Below are 22,551 nucleotides of genomic sequence, written 5' to 3'. Positions count from 1 at the left end.
TAAAAAAAATTGAATGCTGCATCCCATAATGTAATGCAGTTGTTTTGAACTTCCAGTGTTATGAATGATTACAACTCTTTCTCGGCTGACTAGATTGCCAAAGTTAAGACATTTTTAAACAAAGTTACATGATGCATTCTGTTTCACATATTATATTACACATTCACATATTTCACATACACTATTATGGCAAATAGCAGGCAATATATTTTGCACAGTATTCTGTGTAAGTGGTGTTGTAGAATCCTAAAATGAGAGTACACTGGCATGAGTACATTTAATAAATCATCTGAGCGAGCAGTGCATGTCGGAGGTTCTGCTCTCTTGCTGTCCTCAATGATAAACACACTCTTACAGGCTTTATGTGAATGCTGATAAGCACAAGTTGTTGTGAGGGGACCAGAGGGAGGGTGAAGCACTCAAGGCTCTGCATCCCGTTGCATTTGTGTCATATTAAATGTCATATACAAAGGGGTTCAAAAGTTTGAAACCACAAAATAGGATTTAATGTTATTGTTTCTTTCTTCCATTAAAGCACAAGATGTTATTTTGAACACTGCTGGAGCACATGATGATCAGGCGTTGTACATGTCAGCATCAGTGCTGCTGCCATTAAATCAAAACAGAGACAAACTGAATACTAAGACTTTCTGAAATCAGTCTTTGCATTTATAATTTTCTTTGCATTTTTTATATAAATTAATAAAAATGGTGCATTAAATGAGTAACAATTTGCATTTATGTTCTCTTACACTACTAATTAAAAGGACACATTTATTATTAGAAAAAAATAAAGAAGTAATATATTAAAATAATGATAATAACACAAAAAATATTGGAAAGTACTGTCTTTCTTTCTTTCCTTCTTTCTTGTGCTCATTATAAGTTTGACTCATTGGGCCCTATTCTAACGATCTAATGCAAAGTGTAAAGTGCATGGCGCAGGTGCACTCAGGGAGTGTCATAATCCACTTTTGCTATTTTACCAACAGAAAAACGGTTGGCGTATGGTCCAATGGGTTGTCCCTATTCTCTTAATGAGTAATGGGTGTTTTTTTGGGCGTAACGTGCAATAAACCAATCAGAGTCTCATCTTCCATTCCCTTTAAGAGCCAGTTGTGCTAATGCCATGACGGATTTGCTATTTACGCGGCGGAATTTGGCAAGCGCAGAGACAGAACGCATCTCTGAGATGAAACGGAGCTGATAGTGTGCGAGCAAATTACTCCACGTAGGCATATCTATATATATATATATATATTATATATATATTATTAAACACAGGGACATATATATATATATATATATATATATATATATATATATATATATATATATATATATATATATATATATATAGCCTACAAAAAAAATCTTATGCATTGCAATCCTTAAATTTTGAATATTTGGCATGTTTGTGTGCTGCTGTGCGTCCCTGTGTTTAATAAGCAGCGTGTACGTTCTTTAAATAACAAATAAAAAACATTACGCCAAACTTTAGACCAGGTTTGAGCTGGTCTATGACGCAGTCTATTTTCAGCTCCTTAAAATAACAATGCGCCTGAACACACCTCTTTTTTAGACCAGCACACCCATGGGCGCATAAATGAGTGCAAATGCATTTGCTAATTAAACAACGTTGCACTGGACGGAAAGAAACAACATTTAGACAGGAAAATATCAAGGAGATATGAGATGTGAACTGTAAATCCCCTCCTAAAACAGAGCCTCATGGTTATCATGCTTTGGAAAGTCAACCCTTCTACAGCCTGCAGAAGTGATGTGATAATTATACACACTGTGACAGTTTAAGTTGTGTGTGTAATGCAGTTACACACCCTTGTCTGTATTATACTTCATTACCCAGGAGCTCAAAGTTGGGGATCGCTACAGACGCAGTTTACCATCAAACGAGGGAAGGAATGAGAGTTGCTCACAATGTTTCCAAAGTCCTTATCAATCTCTTGCCCTTTGCCTCTGCCACTCTCCACAAGTCAGATGGACTCCGTCTCCTTCACACACTTTCACACACTCCAGGTAAAAATAGGCCCTGATAGGTTGAGAAGTCACTGCAATGCTGTTCGCCCCCGGCCTCTTAGCCTGAACCAGATTCTGTCCTCCTGCTGATTGTTGTATGGAAACAACTCTAATCACATTACAAATATTTCATGGTATTTTAATGTGCTTGTTTATATTTTTTTATTTAGATTTAAAGGCCTTGAATTTAGATCACCCTCAGGCCTTTCAAAATGTAGTTTGTTTCTTCATCGATTGCTGTACAGTTGTTTTAGTTGTCACATCAGTTGTTTCTTTAACAGATTTGGAGAAATGTAGCATTGCATCACTTGTTTACCAATGGATCCTTGCAGTAAATGGGTGCCGTCAGAACGAGAGTCCAAACATCTAAATAAAACATTACAATCATTTACAAGTAATTTCACTGGAGATAATAATATTATGGATAGAGGACCTGAAGCATTTCGTAATTCAGCTCTCAGTTTGTGGTGATGAAATCTAGTAATTTAAGAAAGTCTTCATATTAAAAGAGCCGCAGTAATATCAGACCCACATTTTCACAGAAACGACAGTGGATCTTCCAAAGGTAATTCATTATTTCCGGTCACACTTGACAGACAAACTGGATGAATGCAAGAATGACTAGCTTGGCTTAGAAGCACTTTACCGTGAACATTTGCGTCACTTTCACATCAGATGTTATTCTGATCCACCCCAGACTGCAATCAGAGTCCGACATCATTCCAGATCCTATCGTGACTGGAATTGGGAATGGCTGGAGAATGAAGTCAGGTTAGACTTCAGGAGATTCAACACTGACAAAAACAACAGGCTCGGTGTTCACTGCTGTTTTTCACTTAACCAGTGGTTTCATCTGTTTGTATTCCTGCTGTTGTTTGTCTTTCATCCTGTCGTGGCGTTTCTGTGGCAGAGAGCCTCATCCAGTTGTAGTTTAGGCGTATGTGTTATCTGTCAATAGCACACTGATGAAGGGGTGTATATTCAAGTTGCTACAGTACCGAAGTCACAGTGCCAAGTCCACTGTCATGAACCAAAAGGCGGCTGGGTGATTGAAAGCAGACATTAATCAGAGGACATTTGGCCATTTCACTTGGCTGATTAATAGAAGTTTTACCTACCCTTTTAGTGGAATACCCATATTAACTGACTGACAGATGTCAACCATCAATCACATGGTTGTTTCTTTTAAAGCTACAGATATCACAGTGCTGGATACCTTAGTGCAGTGTGATTGACAGGTGATTGACAGGTGAGTGGGTGGTACTTCGGTGTTGTCTGGGACTCATCTGAATGGATAAGCATAATACCTCACCAATAAAACGTGCATGTGTTTTCAGCAGCTTTCGAATGTGGTTGAAACAGATTAATCTTGAGATATTTCGGATCCCGATTAGCTGTATAAAGTGTGGTCCGGTTTTAATGGGTTTCATATAGTTTGGTGTTCTTGGCTTCTTAATCTCTTATTATCCGATGTTGTCACCAAATCTTGATTCATGTATATTAGGGATCTTTATCCCTGAAATATCAAGCTACTGTATCGTTTTAGATATCAGAAGCATATGTGTCCCTTTTTGCTGCATATAGCTGATTGTGATTGAGACTTTGTTGATCAGGGACTGTGCTCGACTGGTTAGAAGTGTGTTTCTGACAGCTTCTCCTTAAGACTCCTTAAGTCCTTGAAATAGATGAAAGAACGTTGTTCTTTTCATACTCTGGGGTATATGTGAAATTGCAGTGTGATGTCTATATGTGTATAAAAATATTTGTAATTAAAGCTCAAATTAAAGCTCAGAGTGTGATCTTTGTTCATTATATAACTGTAACTTCAATATGTTTTGGTCAGCAGCTAAAATAATAGAATTTGGGCCTGTGTCCAATTTTTTTAGAGCTCAAACATTTCTTTAAAAAAAAAAAAAAAAAAAAAAAGACCAATCATAGGAGTCCCTCTAATTCTTCTTAAATTTTTTGAAAGTCTTTATTAATTTTTATTTTATTTAATTCTTTTAATTAATGTCTTTTAAGAAAACCATCAGAGACAAAACATGACGATGAGGATTCGGTGGGGTTATATTATATTTTTCTATAATTTTGTGCTTTCATCTCACTGCACTGTGTAAATCATTTCTACGTTATAATTTTTCAGGAGAGATAAGAGGGATGTTGTTCAAAAAACAAGGAATGAGAGGCAGTATGTGATTGGATTACATGGAATTCATTACTGTCAAATGTTAACTTTGTTTTTTCGACCTACATATTTACAGGGTTACCTCACATTAACTCTCCCAAGATATTTGCTTTGCTTATTAAAATAAATTCTTATTGTGAGTGCCATGAGAGATTAACTGAGCGTAGCGTTTTGGCTCATGAGATTTGATGATTAAGATGCTGATGAACTGTAATCTTTTATTTTATATGTTTAACGCTCTTTGTTTTTCTGTGGGTGTGGAATTGGCAGTGTCTGTCTCATTTATCTGTTTCGTTTGTTTTAGAAAACAGATTGCGTTCTCCTGTGTCATGGACAGATATCTCTTTGCGCGTGTTCATTGTAGGTTTTCAAGGAAAAATTCACACAACAATGAGGATTTTTATCATCATTACACACCCTCGTGTCATTCCAAACCCTTATTACTTCCTTTTAGAGCTGCTCTTTTTAATGAAAATAGACTGTGATATAAGGTTTGGATTCAGAACCAAATTTTGAACAAATCTGTTTGCATTTCACAGATGAAAAAAATTATAATACAGATATGGGGTTGAATAAATGATGTAAAAATGTGAACTATTTCTGTAACCGACAGTGGAATGTCAAAGAATAACTTTAGAGCTTTCAGATCAGACGTGGAATTTTCCCGAATTTCCTCACATTGACTGTTGTTTTCCTGCAGATTGAGATGTCTGGTGAAGCAGCTGGATAAGGGGGAGGTGAATGTCGTAGATCTGAGAAAAAACATTGAATATGCCGCATCGGTTCTGGAAGCAGTGTACATTGACGAAACTAGGTAAGTGAACGCTTGGCTTTCAACAGTCTCACGTATAAGGTTGCCAACAAAACACAAAATAAAGTCCAGGCCTGGTCCTCTCTCGTCCTTCACTGTCGCCGCTCCTCTTTTGTATCTTTCCAATCTCCTCCGTGGGACTTGAGACCGGTGGGTCGAGCAGGTGTCGCTCATTTCCAATCACTCCACCGGCCTCGCTCCATTCCCACAGCTCTCGGCCCCGCCCCACTCGTCACATATAATTTTATACAACTTATTAAAGTATTTTTTACAGTGTAAAACATTTTTGACTTTAAAGGGTTCATTTGATGCAATTTCAATTTTTCCTTTCTCTTTGGAGTGTTACAAGCTGTTCCTGATTAGATAAGGTCCCTAAAGTTGCAAAGACTAAAGTCTCAAACCTAAAGAGATATTCTTTATAAAAGTTAAGCCTCTTCCATGCCCCTCTAAAACACCTTGTTTAAACAAACCCCCACATCTCTACACCACTGTGTGGGGAGATTTGCATAGCCCGCCCAAATGTTTACGCAAAGAAAGAATGCGTAACTTTTATTCTCTCTGTAGTATTGTTTCATTGTGAAAGCAAAAACTACTTCGATTGGCTTTCCAAAAGAGTAAACAACTAAAAAATCTAGAAATCAGTAGTTAAGTTATATCTACAACACCAGAACAGTTCAACCCAAATATTCAGATGTGTGCAGCGCATTTAATGGAGGACTGTTTCCTGAACCAGGGAGAGTAGCCTATAATTCCAGCTGTTCTGACTCACAGCCTATAAGTATGATAAAGAATTTGCCACTGATGATTCAAACGCGAGTTTTGAGCAGTGTAGGGCAGCGCTTGTTGTTTGTCATTTCTTAGATCACAAAAACAGTTATGTTTTTTTGTTTACGTGGCACGATGCCACACAGCGCGTAAAAGACAGTATAAGTCATTATAATCAGTAATTATGTCCTCAAAGGATGCAACAAATGCCTAGTTTATAATGGGTTAATATAAATATATTATTATAATTTATTGTTTTGTCTCATCGCACCGGGGACATGTCATGACAGTGTGGCAAGGGAAGTAACATTGGCGTCACACCCTTGAGGTATTCAGCCAATCACAATGCACTGTATAGCTGGCCAATCAGCATACACCTCACTTTTCAGAATAAAAATCTATGCGTTTCAGAAAAGCGGGGCATAGAGGAGAAACAATAATGTACAGTATGTGGAAAATGTTTTTTTTTTTTTTTTACATTAGACCGCATAAATGCATTTCATTACACCAAATACACAAAATAATGTTATTTTTTAGCAACGTCATATGACCCCTTTAAATATTTACAGACAGTTTTTTATATTTTAGACATTAATGAACATATCATCACCATTTAGACAAAATGGTAAAACCCAACAGATAAAAGTTGCTGTTAATTACTCTTGATTTTTTTTTTAAAGAAATTAATACTTTGATTCAACAGAGATGTGTTAAATTGATCACAAGTGAAAAAAACTTTTGCATTGCACCAATAAATGCTGTTCATTTGAAATTTCTGTTCTTTAAAGAAACCTGAACAAATTGCAGTTTCCCCCAAAAAATTAAGCAGGACAAGTTTTGACATGGGTAACAATAAGAAATATTTCTTAAGCAGTAAATTTCTGAAGGATCATGTGACACAGAAGAATGGAATAATGATACTGAAAACTCAGTTTTGATTACATCTTATTGAAAATACAATGAAGTTATTTTAAATGGTAATGACATTACACAATATCACTGATTTTACTTAATAAGATAAGATAATTAATATGATAGCATAAGAGAAAAAAAAACATAAAAAATATGTTTTACATTTTAATCTGTAATTTTATTCAAATTCAAATGCATTTTCAGTTGTTTGCGAGTAAAACGCTAAAATATGGGACAAACAGCATATGGATTTAATGGGCCAGTTGATCTGTTTCATTTCTTCTAGTTTTTTTCTAGATAATAAAAGCTTCTTGGTTCTCTCTCTTTCTCTGATTTTTACTTTGATGGAGACCATGGCAAGGGTGCAACACATATAAATGGTATGAGTGCCCTTTCCCTGAAGGATCTAGTCCCTTCTGTTGTTCAAGCATTCTCATCTTTATTTCCAGCAGTTAGCAGGAGGTGTTTCATATTCGTCTAAAGAGTATTCATGTTCAGCTCGCTCCCTGCAGAAGTCAGCCTCACAGTTATTTGGCAGAGCTGCCCATGGGCCCTCGATCCTAATTAACCAAGACCTAGAGCTCTGTCACTCGCTTGTGCTCCAGACTGATGTGTACAGAGCGCTAGCGTTGTCCCACTAGAGCCCTGACAGCCTCTCGTTTGATGGGCTTGTGTTTAGACAGACTCGGCTATGGCTAATTACGTTTTCCTAATGACAGGCACAGGATGTATTTCCATGGTAGCAGCTTTGAGCAATTTTAGCTTGTTACTGGAACTCGGCGAATATTTGTTATGATAACATGTCGCATTTCCTGCGCCGGCCGGGCTTCCTACGTAAGACTGAGCAATAACAGTCACTATTCTTTCTGCCGCATTCATTTCTCAGGAAAAGCGTATTTATTTAATCTTATGCTGGTTGCTTAAGGTACTTCAGTGTTGAATACTGGCTTTCTCTCCAGTAGAGCGAGGGCAGGATGAGTCACCGCACTATGAGTAAATGAGCAAGCGGCTGTGGAGACGGTTTCTTGCTTTCTGTCTGCACGTACTCGTAAACAGCACCTTCAGTTCAGAACATCACACAGGTGTGGAACTGAATTTGGGTTAATGGTCACAAAAACATGTAGAGATCACATTTGACCATACACTACTACTTTGTATAAAAGTATGTGTGTAATTCTCTTTCTCTCTCCACAAACATCACACACACACATACACATTCTTAATAAATAAAATAACTTAATAAATAAAATAAAACCTATTTTAGGACCATTACCATTTTTTATTTTAAAGGTTCATTATCACAATGCAAAAAGTCTTACTGTTTCTGAAAATGGGCTGTATTTTCAAAAAGGTTTTTTTTTTTTTTTTTTTTTTTTTGACTTGGGTGTGAAATATGACTGGGACATATTCCTGACAGGTTTTGTGAGGCTCATCCTATTACAACCCACATAGAGAGCCAAAAATAACCCCTAAATACAGTATTCTTAATCTTTATACATCAGTTATTGCACATTCCAGCGATTGTAACACCCACCGACGCACATTTGAATGTAGACTGCAGCCTCCTATGGGTTTCCCAGCTCTGTACTTCTGATTTCCACTGATGTTTTCTTATACTGTCACTAGAGCACAGATTCCATGTTGACCGATATAGTTCGACCACATGCAGATATAGGTCGAACGGACTATAGCTTTTCAATTACTGTAGCTGATATCTAGAGACCAGCGTTGACAGATGTCACGATGGTGATTGTTTTTATTTACATATTTTTCTATTTGCAATATTCATTACTCAATATTTGAAAGCAAAAAATTGTCAATTCCACTTCCAATTGCACAACTGCTACCAGCACTCTTCTGCTTCGCACACTAACATGTAATATTTATCTCGGTAAAGGTCATGCTGTGGGCTCTTCAAAGCAGCTGCTGTAGACTCTTTGTAGTAATGCCCTCTCTGAAAATGTTTGTTGTTCTCCAGGCGGCTTCTGGACACAGAGGATGAGCTCAGTGATATCCAGGCAGACTCTGTGCCCATGGAGGTGCGAGATTGGCTGGCCTCCACCTTCACCAGGAAGATGGGAGTGGTGCGCAGACGGCCGGAAGAAAAGCCCCGGTTCCGCAGCATCGTTCACGCCGTTCAGGCTGGGATCTTTGTTGAACGGTATCTATTCTATTTGTTATCCAAGAGTTAGTATGTTCGCCATAATCAGAAATTATTTAGAATTAGCTTCAACATGACCAAAGTTCATGATAGTTTGATCTGGAAATTTTCAATGATTCATTTGATAATTAATGCATTGTGATTTATGCTAAGATAAGAATTGTCAGTAACATTTTACACAAAACCTCACGATGATATTTGTTAAGTTCACCCAAAGATTTATATTCTGTCATTGTTTATTCGCCCCAGTGTTGTTCTGATATAATATAAAGAATGTTGGTTACCAAACAGTTTCAGTTCCCATTGGACAAAAAAATACAATAGAAGTCATTGGGAGCCAACCGAAACATCTTGGTTACGAACATTCTTTCAAATAAATAGAAATTTATTTGATTCAGTACTGAAAAATATCAGTACAAAGTGCATTTTATTAAAGTTGCACTATTAACTAGTTGCTTATTGGCATGCCTATTATTAACATATTGGCTGTTTGTTAGTACTTATAAAGCACATATTCTGCAATGCGATATTCTGCATCCGTAATCCTACCAAACAGCTAAATAACAAAATTACTGACAAAATTATAAGTTTAATAGTTTGTTAATAGCAGGAATCTGACCTTAAAATAAAGTATGAATGAATATCATGTTGCTGAATGAAAAGCATGCTAACATTAAACTCAAATTAAAAAGGAATGTTGAACATTCTAAATCAGTTACTTGAGTTCCATCTTGACCAAGGTATTTCCTTTAAAGGAAGCGGTCTAGGTAGGCTTGCTTGCTAGGTTTTGGGACAGAGCCTTTGTTTGACCGTTTTACTAAGTGAGTTTAAATCATACAGACAGTCCCATTTCACAGACCTGCCTGTTTTTTCTCGCTAACTGGGGAAAGTGTCTACCAAGATTACCGACACGTAAGACACACTTAAGGGCTTGTTCTGCATAATCTTTTCCAGTTGCCATTCCATTTGCATCGCAGCCGTCCTCTCTGTGGCATGTCCCCTCACGTCTGAGTAATGCACATGAGCCGCTCCCTCCGACACGAGCAGAGCTCCTCATTTCCATGGAAACTCATTCAGAATGTCATAGACACCTGTTGAGCTTGAAGCGCTGATCCCCGCGTGCTGTGTGATATCCAGTGCATGTTTGGGCTCTCTTAATGATACGAGACATTTAAAGGAGAACAAAAAACAATTATAAAAAAAAAACACATAATGACCAACCATATACAGTGTATATATATATTTAAAGTTGGAATGATTTAGTTGATATTAAGAGATATTTACATTAAGAGAAATGCTCTGCATAGTGTGAACCTGTTCATTTTCCATTATTGTGATTTATCAGCGAGAGACAGGTTAATAAGAACGCTGGAACTGAATTCGATCACGATGTACTTTTATTTTGGCCTCTGGACTGTGAGAAGTAACATGACGTTTTAAGTGCTTTTCCAGCCTCATTAAAAAAGGAACGTTTTAGTGTTATGTCCTGCGTATTCTTTGCTTTGATTCCCACTTGAATGTACTTCTACAGGGGAATAAAGTTCTGTGATGGTTCAGTCAACCACATGTAGATGTATCACAAAATCTGAATTTATTGCCACTGTCAAAATCCAAGCCAAAATCCAGTGTTGTTTCTGCAGTTATGTCCCTGTCGGTAATATCCTCTCCTCCATCCTCATCTCTTCAGTAAAGATCCATTTATACTCCAGAGCTTAATCGAACCCTCCTGATTGTGATTGTCTTGTATATAATGTAACTTAGATTATATGCTTAAAGAGTTCTCTGAAATTCACTGTACTAAAGTCATAGTGGAAACATTTTGAACATAATTCATGTCAATTTTTTTAAACCTCCTTCAGACCCTTTTTTTTTAACCAACTTTAAGAATACTGTTTAAACTGTTTATTGTTTATATGTATTTAAAACATGGAAATGTATATTTCAGATTAAATTCAGAACTTTTATCATCTTAGGCCTGTACTGGTTCATTTTACATGGTGTGACAGATAGTTTTACATCCATCAAATAATGTGCTTTTTAAAAAATAGCTTTAGATGGAGAATGCAGCAACACTGCAGGGCTTCCAAAAAGTATTCCGTGTCAACTAAACTAATGCAAACCTGGCATTACATTGTGATTTGTTGACTAAATAAAATGGCAAAAGATTTATGATGGTTTGTGTATGTTTGCAGAATGTACAGAAGAACATCCAACATGGCAGGGTTGACCTATCCACCATCTGTAATTACAGCTCTTAAGGTACAGATTATCTTTACAGTAGACTATAACATGGCTTTAGTTTTGCATCCTTAAACTTTTATACTGTATCTGCCACCAATTCATGAGTCTTCCTCTTTTTTTAGGATGTTGATAAATGGTCATTTGACGTCTTCACGCTTCAAGAGGCGAGTAATGAACACGCTCTGAAGTTCCTGGTGTATGAACTGCTCACCAGATATGACCTGATCAGCCGCTTTAGGGTATGAGAGACTTGAAAACCAGACCCACTCCAAAACTGTGATATTAAACACATTGTTTACCTGGGATACTGACGGGAACATCCATAGGGAAACTGAATAGAATTAAATCTGTCATTCACTAACCGTTATGTCCTTTCAAACCATATATGTATATGCAGTTACAATGAATACTGACTGATGCATTCAAACTTCTAAAAGAACACACAAATAATCATATCTGTAGCCTACTGCATTTTACTTATGCATTTTTATTTAAAGTCTTTTGAAAGCATGTAACATTGTGTGAGAAAAGACTGAAATGTAAGTCATTATTCACTTTTGATCAATAAATCAGTTCAGTCTGATCAGTCCGAACTGATTAAATCTGATTCAGTGATTCAGTCTTATGAACCAGATTGGATGATCAATTAAAAAGATCTGACTCAAATAATGATGATCATGATGATTCAGTGAATAGCATCTTAAATTACAATCTGTTTTACTGACAAAAAGCTATAATTTGTCATCAAAAGACTTGAAATGCAATGCACAAGTTAAATTAACTAGTTTATATACATACATACATATACATATTATATATATATATATATATATATATATATATACACACACACACACACACACACACACACACATCAAATAATCTTTCCATTTGCATTCAGGAAGAAAGAAACTCATACAGGTTTGAAACGACATGGAAGTGAGTTGTTATGTGAAGTATTTCTATAATATATTATGATTTCATCCTTTTGGAATAACACTTTTTTTTCTTAGCCAAAGTTTTAACCAAAGTTGACGTTGTCTCCAAAGCATGCATGTTTTTTCCCCCTTTAACAGGAGATTTATGTGATATACATCTGATATGGGTCATCTGACATTTTCCATCTGTGCTATTTCTTTGTTTTTCATCATTGTGTCAGCTCTCATAACTTCTTACCCTTTTCACAAGCACGGTGACGACAGACTTTAACTCACACACACACACACAGCCTCATGATTACAATATAAATGCAAGCGACACACGTGGCCTGTTTTGGGTTTAGGTGGTCAGGTATGGAGTCCCTTCTCTTCATGTGATTACACACATGGATATAACGCTCCGGGAAATGTGTCCTTCACTCTTCGGTTGCCTGTAACATGCTCCATTAATCTGCTGTGGCAGGGAGTTTATAGCATCAGACTGAAGCCTGAAAGCACATTCTGTGTTTCTAGTGGGGTTGGAAATCAAATATTAGTTCCATTTAAAAAAATTATGTTAATGGATCTTAAACCAACTTTTATTTTAATTTTCTTAATATTTATTTTGAGGTTTAGTTTAGTACTTTATCTTAAACTTTTTTTTGTAAATTTCTAGTGTGTCATTTTCATCTAATATTTTGCTTTTGCTTTAAAAAAATTTATATTATATTTAGTTTTAATTACAGAAACATGTTTAATATTTTAAACATGTCTTTAGTTTGTTAGTTTTAGTAAACAATAACAACAGTGTCAATATATTTTAGTACTGCATTCTATCCACCTTGGTGAAAGAATACAGATGTTTCCAAGCCAAAAAAATAATTAAAAATGTATGATGGCGAGTTTGAGTCCAAATTTAATGTAATGATGAAGGAACATAGAGTGCAAAAACTCAAAAATCACTGGAACATGACATACTGTACAAATAGACAATAATGTTTTCGCCTTGAGGTGAAAAAAAAGCAATTGTGAGAGAAAGTTTTAAATAAATGTAAACCAATAAAATAAAAGTTATTTTACAATAAATTTTGTGAGATAAGGTTGCAACCTTGAGATATAAAGTCATAATTATGATAAATAAATTTGAAGCTTTAAGATATCAGGTCAAAAAAAAAAAAATTTATAATAATAAATAATAAAAAAATAATAATTTGTACACAGTCTTAGGTAAAAATGAGTATTACTTTCTTTTAAATAAATAAATATAATTCTTACTAACCCCAAACTTTTGAAATGTAGTGTAGTTCCAATGTAGTTGTACAGTGGTTTTGTAATTGTGAGTTTTGTTCTTCTCTGTGCAGATACCAGTGTCCTCCTTGGTGTTATTTGTGGAAGCTCTGGAAATAGGCTACAGCAAGCACAGAAACCCTTACCACAATCTGATCCACGCTGCCGATGTCACGCAGACAGCACACTATCTGATGCTTCACACTGGCATTATGGTGAGTGAGCGGTGCGCTCAGTGAATTGTGCATGCATGTCTCGCACCAATAAATATGACATCTGTTTGTAGTCAATACAAGCTGAATGCTTGAGGTCTCAACTTGCAGGTTAATATGCGCAGCTGTTGAAATTCATTTTGATGATGTTGTATCATGGTTATGATGATTATTTGGGTAATGGCTGATTGGTTTGCTCTCCCACAGCACTGGCTCACTGAACTGGAAATATTGGCCATGGTGTTTGCTGCTGCTATCCACGACTTTGAACACACTGGAACCACCAACAACTTCCACATCCAGACCAGGTGTGTGGTGGCCATACAGTAAGAAGCAGCCAGTGGTTCGAAATAAGCTACCGTAAAGCAATAGTTCACCCAAAAATGTACATTTTTTGAAAATTTTCTCACCCTTAGGTCATCCAAAATGTAGATGAGTGTGTATCTTAACCAGAATAGATTTGGAGAAATGTAACATGCTCACCAATGGATCCTCTGCAGCGAATGGATGCCGTCCAAACACCATAATGATAGATTACTTTCTTACAAAACACAGCTTTTCACTTCACAAGATGTCGATTGATGTACTGATGGTTACTTGTGAATTATTGTGATGTTTAATCAGCTGTTTGGAATGTCATTCTGACGGCACCCATTCACTGCAGAGGATCCATTGGTGAGCAAGTGATGTAGTTTTACACTTTTCTAAATCCCTTCTGATTAAGAAAAAACCCATCTACATTAATTTCTTTTATGTTTCAGTATCTTATGATGGACAAGTGTCTTTGTATATAGGCACCTGCTATAAAAACTAGATTTAGACTGGCTTTAAAAGACACAAGAACTTCAAACCTGCATCTACAGCAAATTCTATGAAATCTAGATATAAGCAAGCTAATATTTAATAAGTCAAATACTTGTTTCTTGGTATAAATAAAGACATATGTTGATTATAGATTTCATTTTTAAATTATATTAATATATTATCTTTTTTAAGCATTTCCAATATATATTTGAATATATTCAAAATAAAAATTAAAGCATTATTTAAAATAAAACTTAATGACTTTTTTTTTTAACAAAGCTTGTAGCAATGCATGTGCATTATTCTCTTTAATTGCATTGCTGCCTTATGGAGTTGTCTTAAAATTGTAATAATGCTACCTACCATTTGGAACAGTTTGCATCCGGATCGTGTCGGTGATGCATTACAAAGCTGCCTACATAGGCAGCTTACTAGATTTTGGACTGGAGCCTAGTGTAAGAGCCACAGAGATAGTGTGTGTGTATGTACTAGAGAGAGATAATACACTGGTCACATTTTAACACAGTTCATCTTCCTTCTGGTGGGCTGTTGCAGAGCTGAGAGCAGAACTGATCATGTTTTCAATTAATCTTCAGTGGCAGAATCTGCGGCAGAATCTCCACTCACGTTGCTGTTGTTGTTCTGTGTTGGTTCACGTCAAGCAGGACATCTTTTTTGCATTAATACATGCCAGATGATCCTTGAGATCCTTTTTACAGTAACAGGGCTCATTTTGCATGACAGCCCATGGCAGATGTCATTATTCTGAGAAGTATACTGTATCATGGCATTAGATTTTGCAGCAGACAGACACCGATGGTACTGCAACATGCAGTGATTTTGGAGGAGCGCTCGATCATCAGTTGTGGGAGACGACACTGAGCCATTACTCTTGATATCTCCGATTGCTGCTGATGTTCCACCTCAGCTTGTAGCTCTCCTCAAATTTATTCCTCAAGAGAATGAAAAAAAATATCTCACGGAATAAAATGGGTTTTCTTAGAAATGCATTTGTGTGGAACGGGCTAAAAGGTGAATAACAGGAACTTACAGTAAGATATAGTTAAGCCTTAAGGACTTTTGGTTCAGAAAAAGCCCTGTTCTTATCAAGAAACATTTTTGGTTAATATAGAGTTGCTTGTTTGGGTTTTAGTACATTTTTTTAAAGTCTGAATCAACAAGTAGTTTCTGTTTCAGATAAATTCAACAACAACAAAAAAATTCTGTTGATCAAACAAATATATTAGGCACGACAAGTTTTCAACATTTATAATTATAAGAAATAAAATCATCACCAAATATGCATATTAGAATAATATCTGCCGAACCATGTGACACTGAAGACTGCAGTAATGGCTGATAGAAAAAAATGAATTACAATTTAAAATACAATTCAAATGAAAACAGTTATTTTAAATTGTAAAAAGATTTCACAATATTAAAGTTTTTACTGTATTTTTTAATCAAATAAATGCAACATTGATGAGCATAAGAGGCTTCTATTAAAAACAATATATAATATACAGCAGGTTATTTTCATTTCCTAATGAAGTAGAGAATAAATATTTGTAACTTCATTTCTTCTTGCATGGGACACAGAATGAGAAAATCTAATGCATGTCCAAGCTGCTCCATTTCATACCAAAAAAAGAGAGAGAGAAAGTGTGCATTCCAATATTTAAACTGGTGCAATAAAATATGTAATTTACATTAAATGATAAAGCCCTAATTCTTTTCATTACCAAAGGTATGTACTGTATCCATCATGCAAAGTTTAACATCAATGATGCCGAATTAGTTCTTGTGCGTCACATCGCTGGTTACAGCCTGACAGGTTTGAACAACTAAGTGCAGTATTTTCAGCCAAAATCACTTTGAAATTTCCGTCATTTCTTCACACAAAACTTCAGAACACTTAAAAGGTACTGTATGAGTCATATGATCTACTTTTATGTTGTTTTATGGTCCTTTTTGAAGCTTGACAGCCCTTGGTGACAATAAGCTTCCATTAAAAACATCTTTTGTGTTCCACGGAAAAAAGAAAGAAAGACTTGAAATGATGTAAAGGCAACTAAATGATGATGAAATTGTCATTTTTGAGTGAACTAACCTTCACTAACCTTAAAGGTACTACACAGATATCTTTGGCTCTTCTTTCTTTGGTCCTGCACAGATCAGAAGTGGCCATCCTGTACAACGATCGCTCGGTTCTGGAAAACCACCACGTGAGCGCAGCCTACAGACTCATGCAAGAAGATGAGATGAACATCCTGGTCAACCTCCCGAAGGACGACTGGAGGTACGCTGGGGCTCGTTCCTGCGAGGAATGGAGGATCTGTTGTGGGGGAGTGCATGTGCTTTGAGTTGTGCTGTTTTGTGTTTTCCACAGGGAGCTGCGGACGCTGGTGATCGAGATGGTCATGAGCACAGATATGTCCTGCCATTTCCAGCAGATCAAGACGATGAGGAACACGCTGCAGCAGCCGGAGGGGTGAGAGGCGCTCCTGCTGTGAATCAATGAGTGTGATGGAGAGTGTCATACTTCTTGCGTAGTACCTGTTAGGACTGGGTTACATTGTATGACGTCTATGCTGTGTGATGATATAAATGCTTTAAAACTAGAGATTTTCTCTTCATTCATTTGTTATGAATGAATGCGTCCATTAAGCTCTGAACAGAATCTGTGGACACAGGTCATTAACCAGGCTCAGAAGACGATTAACAAAAACAACTAAAACTCCAGGGTCTATTTTCCCAGGGGAAAAAAGACAATTCAGATCTATGAGGACATGTATTCTCTCTATTTTGTACTTCAGATGCATCCTTCAGATGGAAGGAACCTTTTTTTTTTTTTACCAGGACTTTATTTCAAATGTATCACTTGACATTTTAAGTTCATTTTAAAATTATTTTACGTCTGCTTGTTTAATCTGACCTAGGCCGTTCTTTTTTTGCCAATGCCAAAGTCAAATGATATGCTAAAGTGACTAGATAATAAACCAAAAAGTGAATATACACTACTATAATATTGTGAAATAATATTACACTTGAAGAACTAATAATACATTTTTTACAATTAATTAATAATGTGAATTATTCTTATATGCCGATTTGATAACATGTATTATGAAGATTTATATTATATATAACTATATGTTTAAATTAAAAGATTTTGACCATATCTTAAATTTGTGTATATTGTGCTTGTTATAACATACATTTGATAGTAGTATTCATTTTTTATTTATTCCTTTAGTGTAGTGTTTTTTTCCAAACTGACTTTTAAAAAAAAAAATTCTACAATAAAATTCAGTAGTGTAGTATTTCTGCCAAAATATAGTTGTTACTACAGCGGCAAATTGCTAATTTTAAACCGAGAAACAGACTGACAGACAGAGGATGATGATGCCATTTAGACAATCCTCTCATGTCCTTTGTTTGCGAATGTGTGTGTGTGTGAATGTGGGTGTGTAATTTATGGATTCATAATTTGTTTACACGCACTCCAGTGGATTTTACAGCTAGTGTTTGTGACTGATGAAGCTCTGATGAATGTGTCTATCAGAATAGACAAGGCTAAAGTGCTGTCCCTGATGCTGCACGCGGCTGATATCAGCCATCCCGCTAAGGGCTGGAAACTGCACTACCGCTGGACACAAGCCCTCATGGAGGAGTTCTTCAGACAGGTACACTCTTCATAATATTTATCTCTCATAACACAAACAGAACTCCCAGAGACACACACTTACTAGATACAAACATCATTTGGGAAAACTGGACTCCATCAAAGAGCTGTGTTTTTTTTTTTTACTACCATTAAGATATGTATAAATATTTTTTTCTGTTTTCCATTTTGATTTTATTTTTTTAATTAAATAACAAACTTGAATGAATTTATATTTTTGTTGTGGGTTTTTTTTGTCATATTTATTAGTTATTGTTTTAAATATATCAATTTAGTTTTGATACTTTTTTTAGTTTTATTTTTAAAAAATGTTCAACAATGTCTTTATTGATTTTAATACAGTTTCTTAAATACAGTAAGAAAAAAAAGTTTAAGTTTTAGTTTGAAGGAAAGTGAGAAATTAGTAGCTTGAGCAACTAGCTTATTATTATAATTTTTTTACAATTTATTTGCAGTTTAAGTTAAAATTTATTTTTATTTGAAATAACATTTTATTATTATTATTAGTTTTAGTTTAAGCCATAATTAATAACCATATGTAAGAGGCTATGCACATGCACATGACCAAATAATTTAGTTGCAATTAATTGCTCTTTGTGAGTGTAAATTTATAAGTGTAGATATATTTAATGACGAAATATTAATAATAATAGAATAGAATAGAATAGAATAGAAGAAAAAGAAAAGAAACATTTATAACCATGCAAAGTTGTAACTGAACTTAACCAGGATCCATTTGTATTCGGAGTTGTTTTGGAAGTTGCACTCAGAATCCCATAGGCTCAGAAATCTCGGGTACATGATGTCTCTGTCTGCTTTGCTTCTCAAGCACAAAGACGGAAGAGGAAAGTTTTATTAGACTATTCACAGGACTCTGAATCAGTGCGAGTGAGTAATTCTTTCTGATTCCTTTATTGCTTCTGCAGGGTGACAAGGAGGCAGAGCTAGGGCTGCCATTCTCTCCACTGTGTGACCGGAAAGCCACCATGATTGCCCAGTCTCAGATAGGTACAGTAGAGTTAACACACACACACACACACACACACACACGTGTGAACACTGACAGCCACTGAGGCCATGTTTGGAACAGCATGCTCAAATACTACTTCTACTATCACTGTATAGTATTTTTATTTGCTTGCTTTACAAATGTTATGGATGAATTAGGTGGCCGTCTTTCTACAACTATAACGCTGTATTCCATGATGCTTCCATTTTCAAGGCTGACAAAGAAACATTGTTATTTTGAGTCATTATTTAATTGGATTACCAAATATACTAAACCAGTTGATTAACACCTTCAAGTACTGTTTGAACAAAACTTCAGTGTTTATTTAGAATAGGGCTGTTAAGCGATTACATTTTTTAATCTAATTATTTATATGTGACCCTGGACCAGAAAACCTCTTAAGTGTAAACTTTTCGAAATTGAGATTTATACATCATCTGAAAGCTGAATAAATAAGCTTTCCATTGATATATAGTTTGTTAGGATCACAATATTTGGCCGAGATACAACTACAGTATTTGGAAATACTGGAATCTGGAATCTGACAAAATCACCTTTAAAGTTGTTCAAATGAAGTTCTTAGCGATGCATATTATTAATCAAAAAATAAGTTTTGATATATTTACGGTAGGAAATTAAGATAATATCTTCATGGAACATGATCTTTACTCAATATCCTAATGACTTTTGGCCTAAAAGAAAAATGTACATTCATACAATTTTTTTTTTTTTTTTTTTTTGTGGCAATTGCTAAAAATATACCCCAGCGATTTAAGACTTTAAGATTTTGTGCTCCAGGGTCACATACTATGTGCTGATTAACTAATCAAACTGATCACAAATTAATCGCAATTTTAGCTGAGAAATTACCCTGTATAAAAGATAATTTATTAGTATTGCTTTACCTGAGAAAAAGCATTGAATAGACATTGCAAAAACTACCTTTAGAAAGAAAGATTTTTTTTTGAATATTGAAATGATTTTTTTTTTTATTATTAGAACAATATTAGTCAAGACATAGCAACTGATACAGATCTTTGTAAAATGAATAATATATAGTTTTTCATTTCCCTGTAATATTTTGTAATTTTTTCTTGTGCTTTTATATATTATGTTTAGATTTTTTTTTACATTTGGAAATATATTTAGTTTTGTTTTTTTTTTGTTTTCAGAATGACAATAAAAACAACAAAAGTTGTAAAAATATATATATTTTTTAGAAAAAACAATCAAATAAAAAAAGTTTTTTGCAAGATGATAACTTGATGCCACTAATTAACATCAATGTATTCTATACAAAATGTACATATTTATGCGCAGTATACATATTATAATACTGTAGAAATATTTCAGTATGAGAGAATAATATGAGAGAACAATGTTACTATTCTATTTTGAACATAGATGTGCCTCTAGTGGTCATGCTCAGCTCATTACTGCCATCAAGAGGCTGCTGAGGCAATTACAAGCTCTCTTGTGATATTTAATGGAGCTCATAAAACAAATGGGTTTGGATTTAATGACACAATAACTAAAGGCGTCTTGATTGGATCAAAAGCCATTATTGCTAATGAGTTTCTAGCTGGTAAATAAATAACAAAGGTTTCTAAACAAATAAAATTTTTTGCTTTAAAGGGTTCATCGATTTCATCGTCGAGCCCACGTTCTCTGTTCTTGTCGACACAACAGAGAAGATCATTAGTCCTCTCATAGAGGAAGCTGTAAAATCTGGGGGTGTCCGCAGGTCAAGGTGAGGTGATGGACATGTGTTCATCATGGTAATGGTGTTTGATTGAGAGATGATAATCTGTGTAATCTGCTGTTGCGGTGCAGTTTGACGGGCCGGGGCTCGGCCGCGGTGGTAGAGTCAGTACAGAGACACAGCGGTCGGGGTTCGAATGATGAGCAGGGAGGCACTACAGATTACTCACTGAGCAGCCTCGACCTGAAACGAGTCCGACACCTGCTCTGTGAGATCATCCAGAACAACAAGGAGCGCTGGAAAGAGCTGTCTGTTCAAGGTCTGCACACATCTGGTCACTATACACTCCAACTCATTCATTACAAATAAATTAATTAATAAAAACATGTGCATGTGCCAATGCCTTTAGATTAAACATTTAATTATCATAAAAAAAGCATACATTTAGTAGAGTGTCTCTAAACATTTGAGTGGCGGTGTTTAAGTAACAGAAGGAACAAAAATATAGGGATACTATATCTAAGTTACATATATTAGATTGTAATATATTAATAATTCACACAATGTTTTGTAATCCAAATAATAACTCTGAGTTAGCACCTCAATTATATATATATATATATATATATATATATATATATATATATATATATATACAGTAAAGACCAAAAGTTTGGAAACATTACTATTTGTAATGTTTTTGAAAGAAGTTTATTTTGCTATTTATACACAGTGGCGTAGCAAGTCAGTCCCGGGCCCATATGCAAAAAAAAAAAAAAATTACGGGCCCCCTTATAGCCCCACCGTTGAGCGGGGTGTCAGGTGTGCAAAAAAAAAAAACATCTTAAACACTTTTAAACTACTGATCTTGCCACGGTAGCCCAAAATGTAAAAACATAAAACTAATCAAGTCATTTTAGCACGGCGGCCAAAAATGTAAAAACACAAAACTACTCACTCATTTTAGTTGCATTCTCCAGGCCTTTCTTTCGGCAAATTCATCCACGATGAACGTGGTGTTTAATTCACGGCTTTGTGCATTCTCGATGGAAAGAATTGCCAGTCCCGATAGTCTGTTTTGCGACATGGTGCTCCGCCAATAATTTTTTTTGACATATTTCTTTTACTGTCTATGCATATTTCCCACCGAATATCCAGCTTTTGGCTCGTCTGCGACTGCTTCTTTGCGCCCAGACTCTCTGCACCTCATCAAGCTTTCTCATCCAAAGACGTGCCTCTCACCTTCGACGTCGTTGTTGTCCTTCGCACTAACGTTATGTAGGCAAGAAAAACGGTCTATTTTGGGTAGTTTTTGTGTCGTGACTAACTTCTCCATAGCCGCTATAGTAACCTCTCACATTGTGTTTTGGCGCGACGACGATGCGTCATGTAAATAAATGATGGCGTAGTAGTCTACGGCAGCCGCGGAGTGCAAAAAAAAAAGAAAATGACGCAAAAAATAAATGACGGAGAAATTAGACATTACGGAGCAATAAGAAATTAATACACATGGTATGCATAAAACAATATATTTACAAATTAACAAATGAAACTTAAACTGAAAAAAAAACAATTGTATTAAAAGCTGGCCCGGGCCCTGCATGCCCAGACGCTACGCCACTAATAAAATAACGCCACTAACACCATTTAATAAAAGTATATATATTGTATTTATATTTTATTTAATATTGTTTAAAATGATATATTTTATTTTATTATTAAAAAAATTCAATACATCTAGTTTTTTGACTGTGATAAAATAAGTTATTATGTATAGTTTTTAAAAAAAATGATAGACTTCACCATTTATAATTTAAATCCTT

At 35.4% G+C, this 22,551-nt stretch overlaps 1 protein-coding gene and 1 long non-coding RNA gene across 4 annotated transcripts in view; one reads left to right on the top strand and one right to left on the bottom strand.

Moving 5' to 3' along the window:
* LOC127965203 (dual specificity calcium/calmodulin-dependent 3',5'-cyclic nucleotide phosphodiesterase 1A-like) overlaps nucleotides 1-22,551 on the top strand; it is a 59,864-nt gene that overhangs the window by 34,772 nt on the left and 2,541 nt on the right. For all 3 annotated transcript variants that reach the window (XM_052565869.1, XM_052565868.1, XM_052565870.1), the window contains 12 exons: nucleotides 4,923-5,036; nucleotides 8,689-8,871; nucleotides 11,064-11,130; nucleotides 11,235-11,351; nucleotides 13,391-13,531; nucleotides 13,736-13,836; nucleotides 16,506-16,631; nucleotides 16,722-16,823; nucleotides 17,898-18,018; nucleotides 18,944-19,025; nucleotides 20,662-20,776; nucleotides 20,860-21,047. In XM_052565869.1, coding sequence (XP_052421829.1) covers nucleotides 4,923-5,036; nucleotides 8,689-8,871; nucleotides 11,064-11,130; nucleotides 11,235-11,351; nucleotides 13,391-13,531; nucleotides 13,736-13,836; nucleotides 16,506-16,631; nucleotides 16,722-16,823; nucleotides 17,898-18,018; nucleotides 18,944-19,025; nucleotides 20,662-20,776; nucleotides 20,860-21,047 — 1,457 coding nt within the window. The remainder of the gene's footprint in view (nucleotides 1-4,922; nucleotides 5,037-8,688; nucleotides 8,872-11,063; nucleotides 11,131-11,234; nucleotides 11,352-13,390; nucleotides 13,532-13,735; nucleotides 13,837-16,505; nucleotides 16,632-16,721; nucleotides 16,824-17,897; nucleotides 18,019-18,943; nucleotides 19,026-20,661; nucleotides 20,777-20,859; nucleotides 21,048-22,551) is intronic.
* Nucleotides 15,771-22,314, bottom strand: LOC127965206 (uncharacterized). The gene is made up of 2 exons (XR_008155265.1): nucleotides 21,687-22,314; nucleotides 15,771-16,839 (listed from the first exon to the last, which is right to left on the bottom strand). It is a non-coding gene; the product is annotated as an uncharacterized LOC127965206 (long non-coding RNA).

This window comes from Carassius gibelio, chromosome B9 (genome assembly GCF_023724105.1).
Source record: "Carassius gibelio isolate Cgi1373 ecotype wild population from Czech Republic chromosome B9, carGib1.2-hapl.c, whole genome shotgun sequence".
NCBI classification, from domain to species: domain Eukaryota; kingdom Metazoa; phylum Chordata; class Actinopteri; order Cypriniformes; family Cyprinidae; genus Carassius; species Carassius gibelio.
The sequence above is the reverse complement of the archived record's forward strand: the minus strand, read 5'-3'. Positions and strand labels throughout refer to the sequence as shown.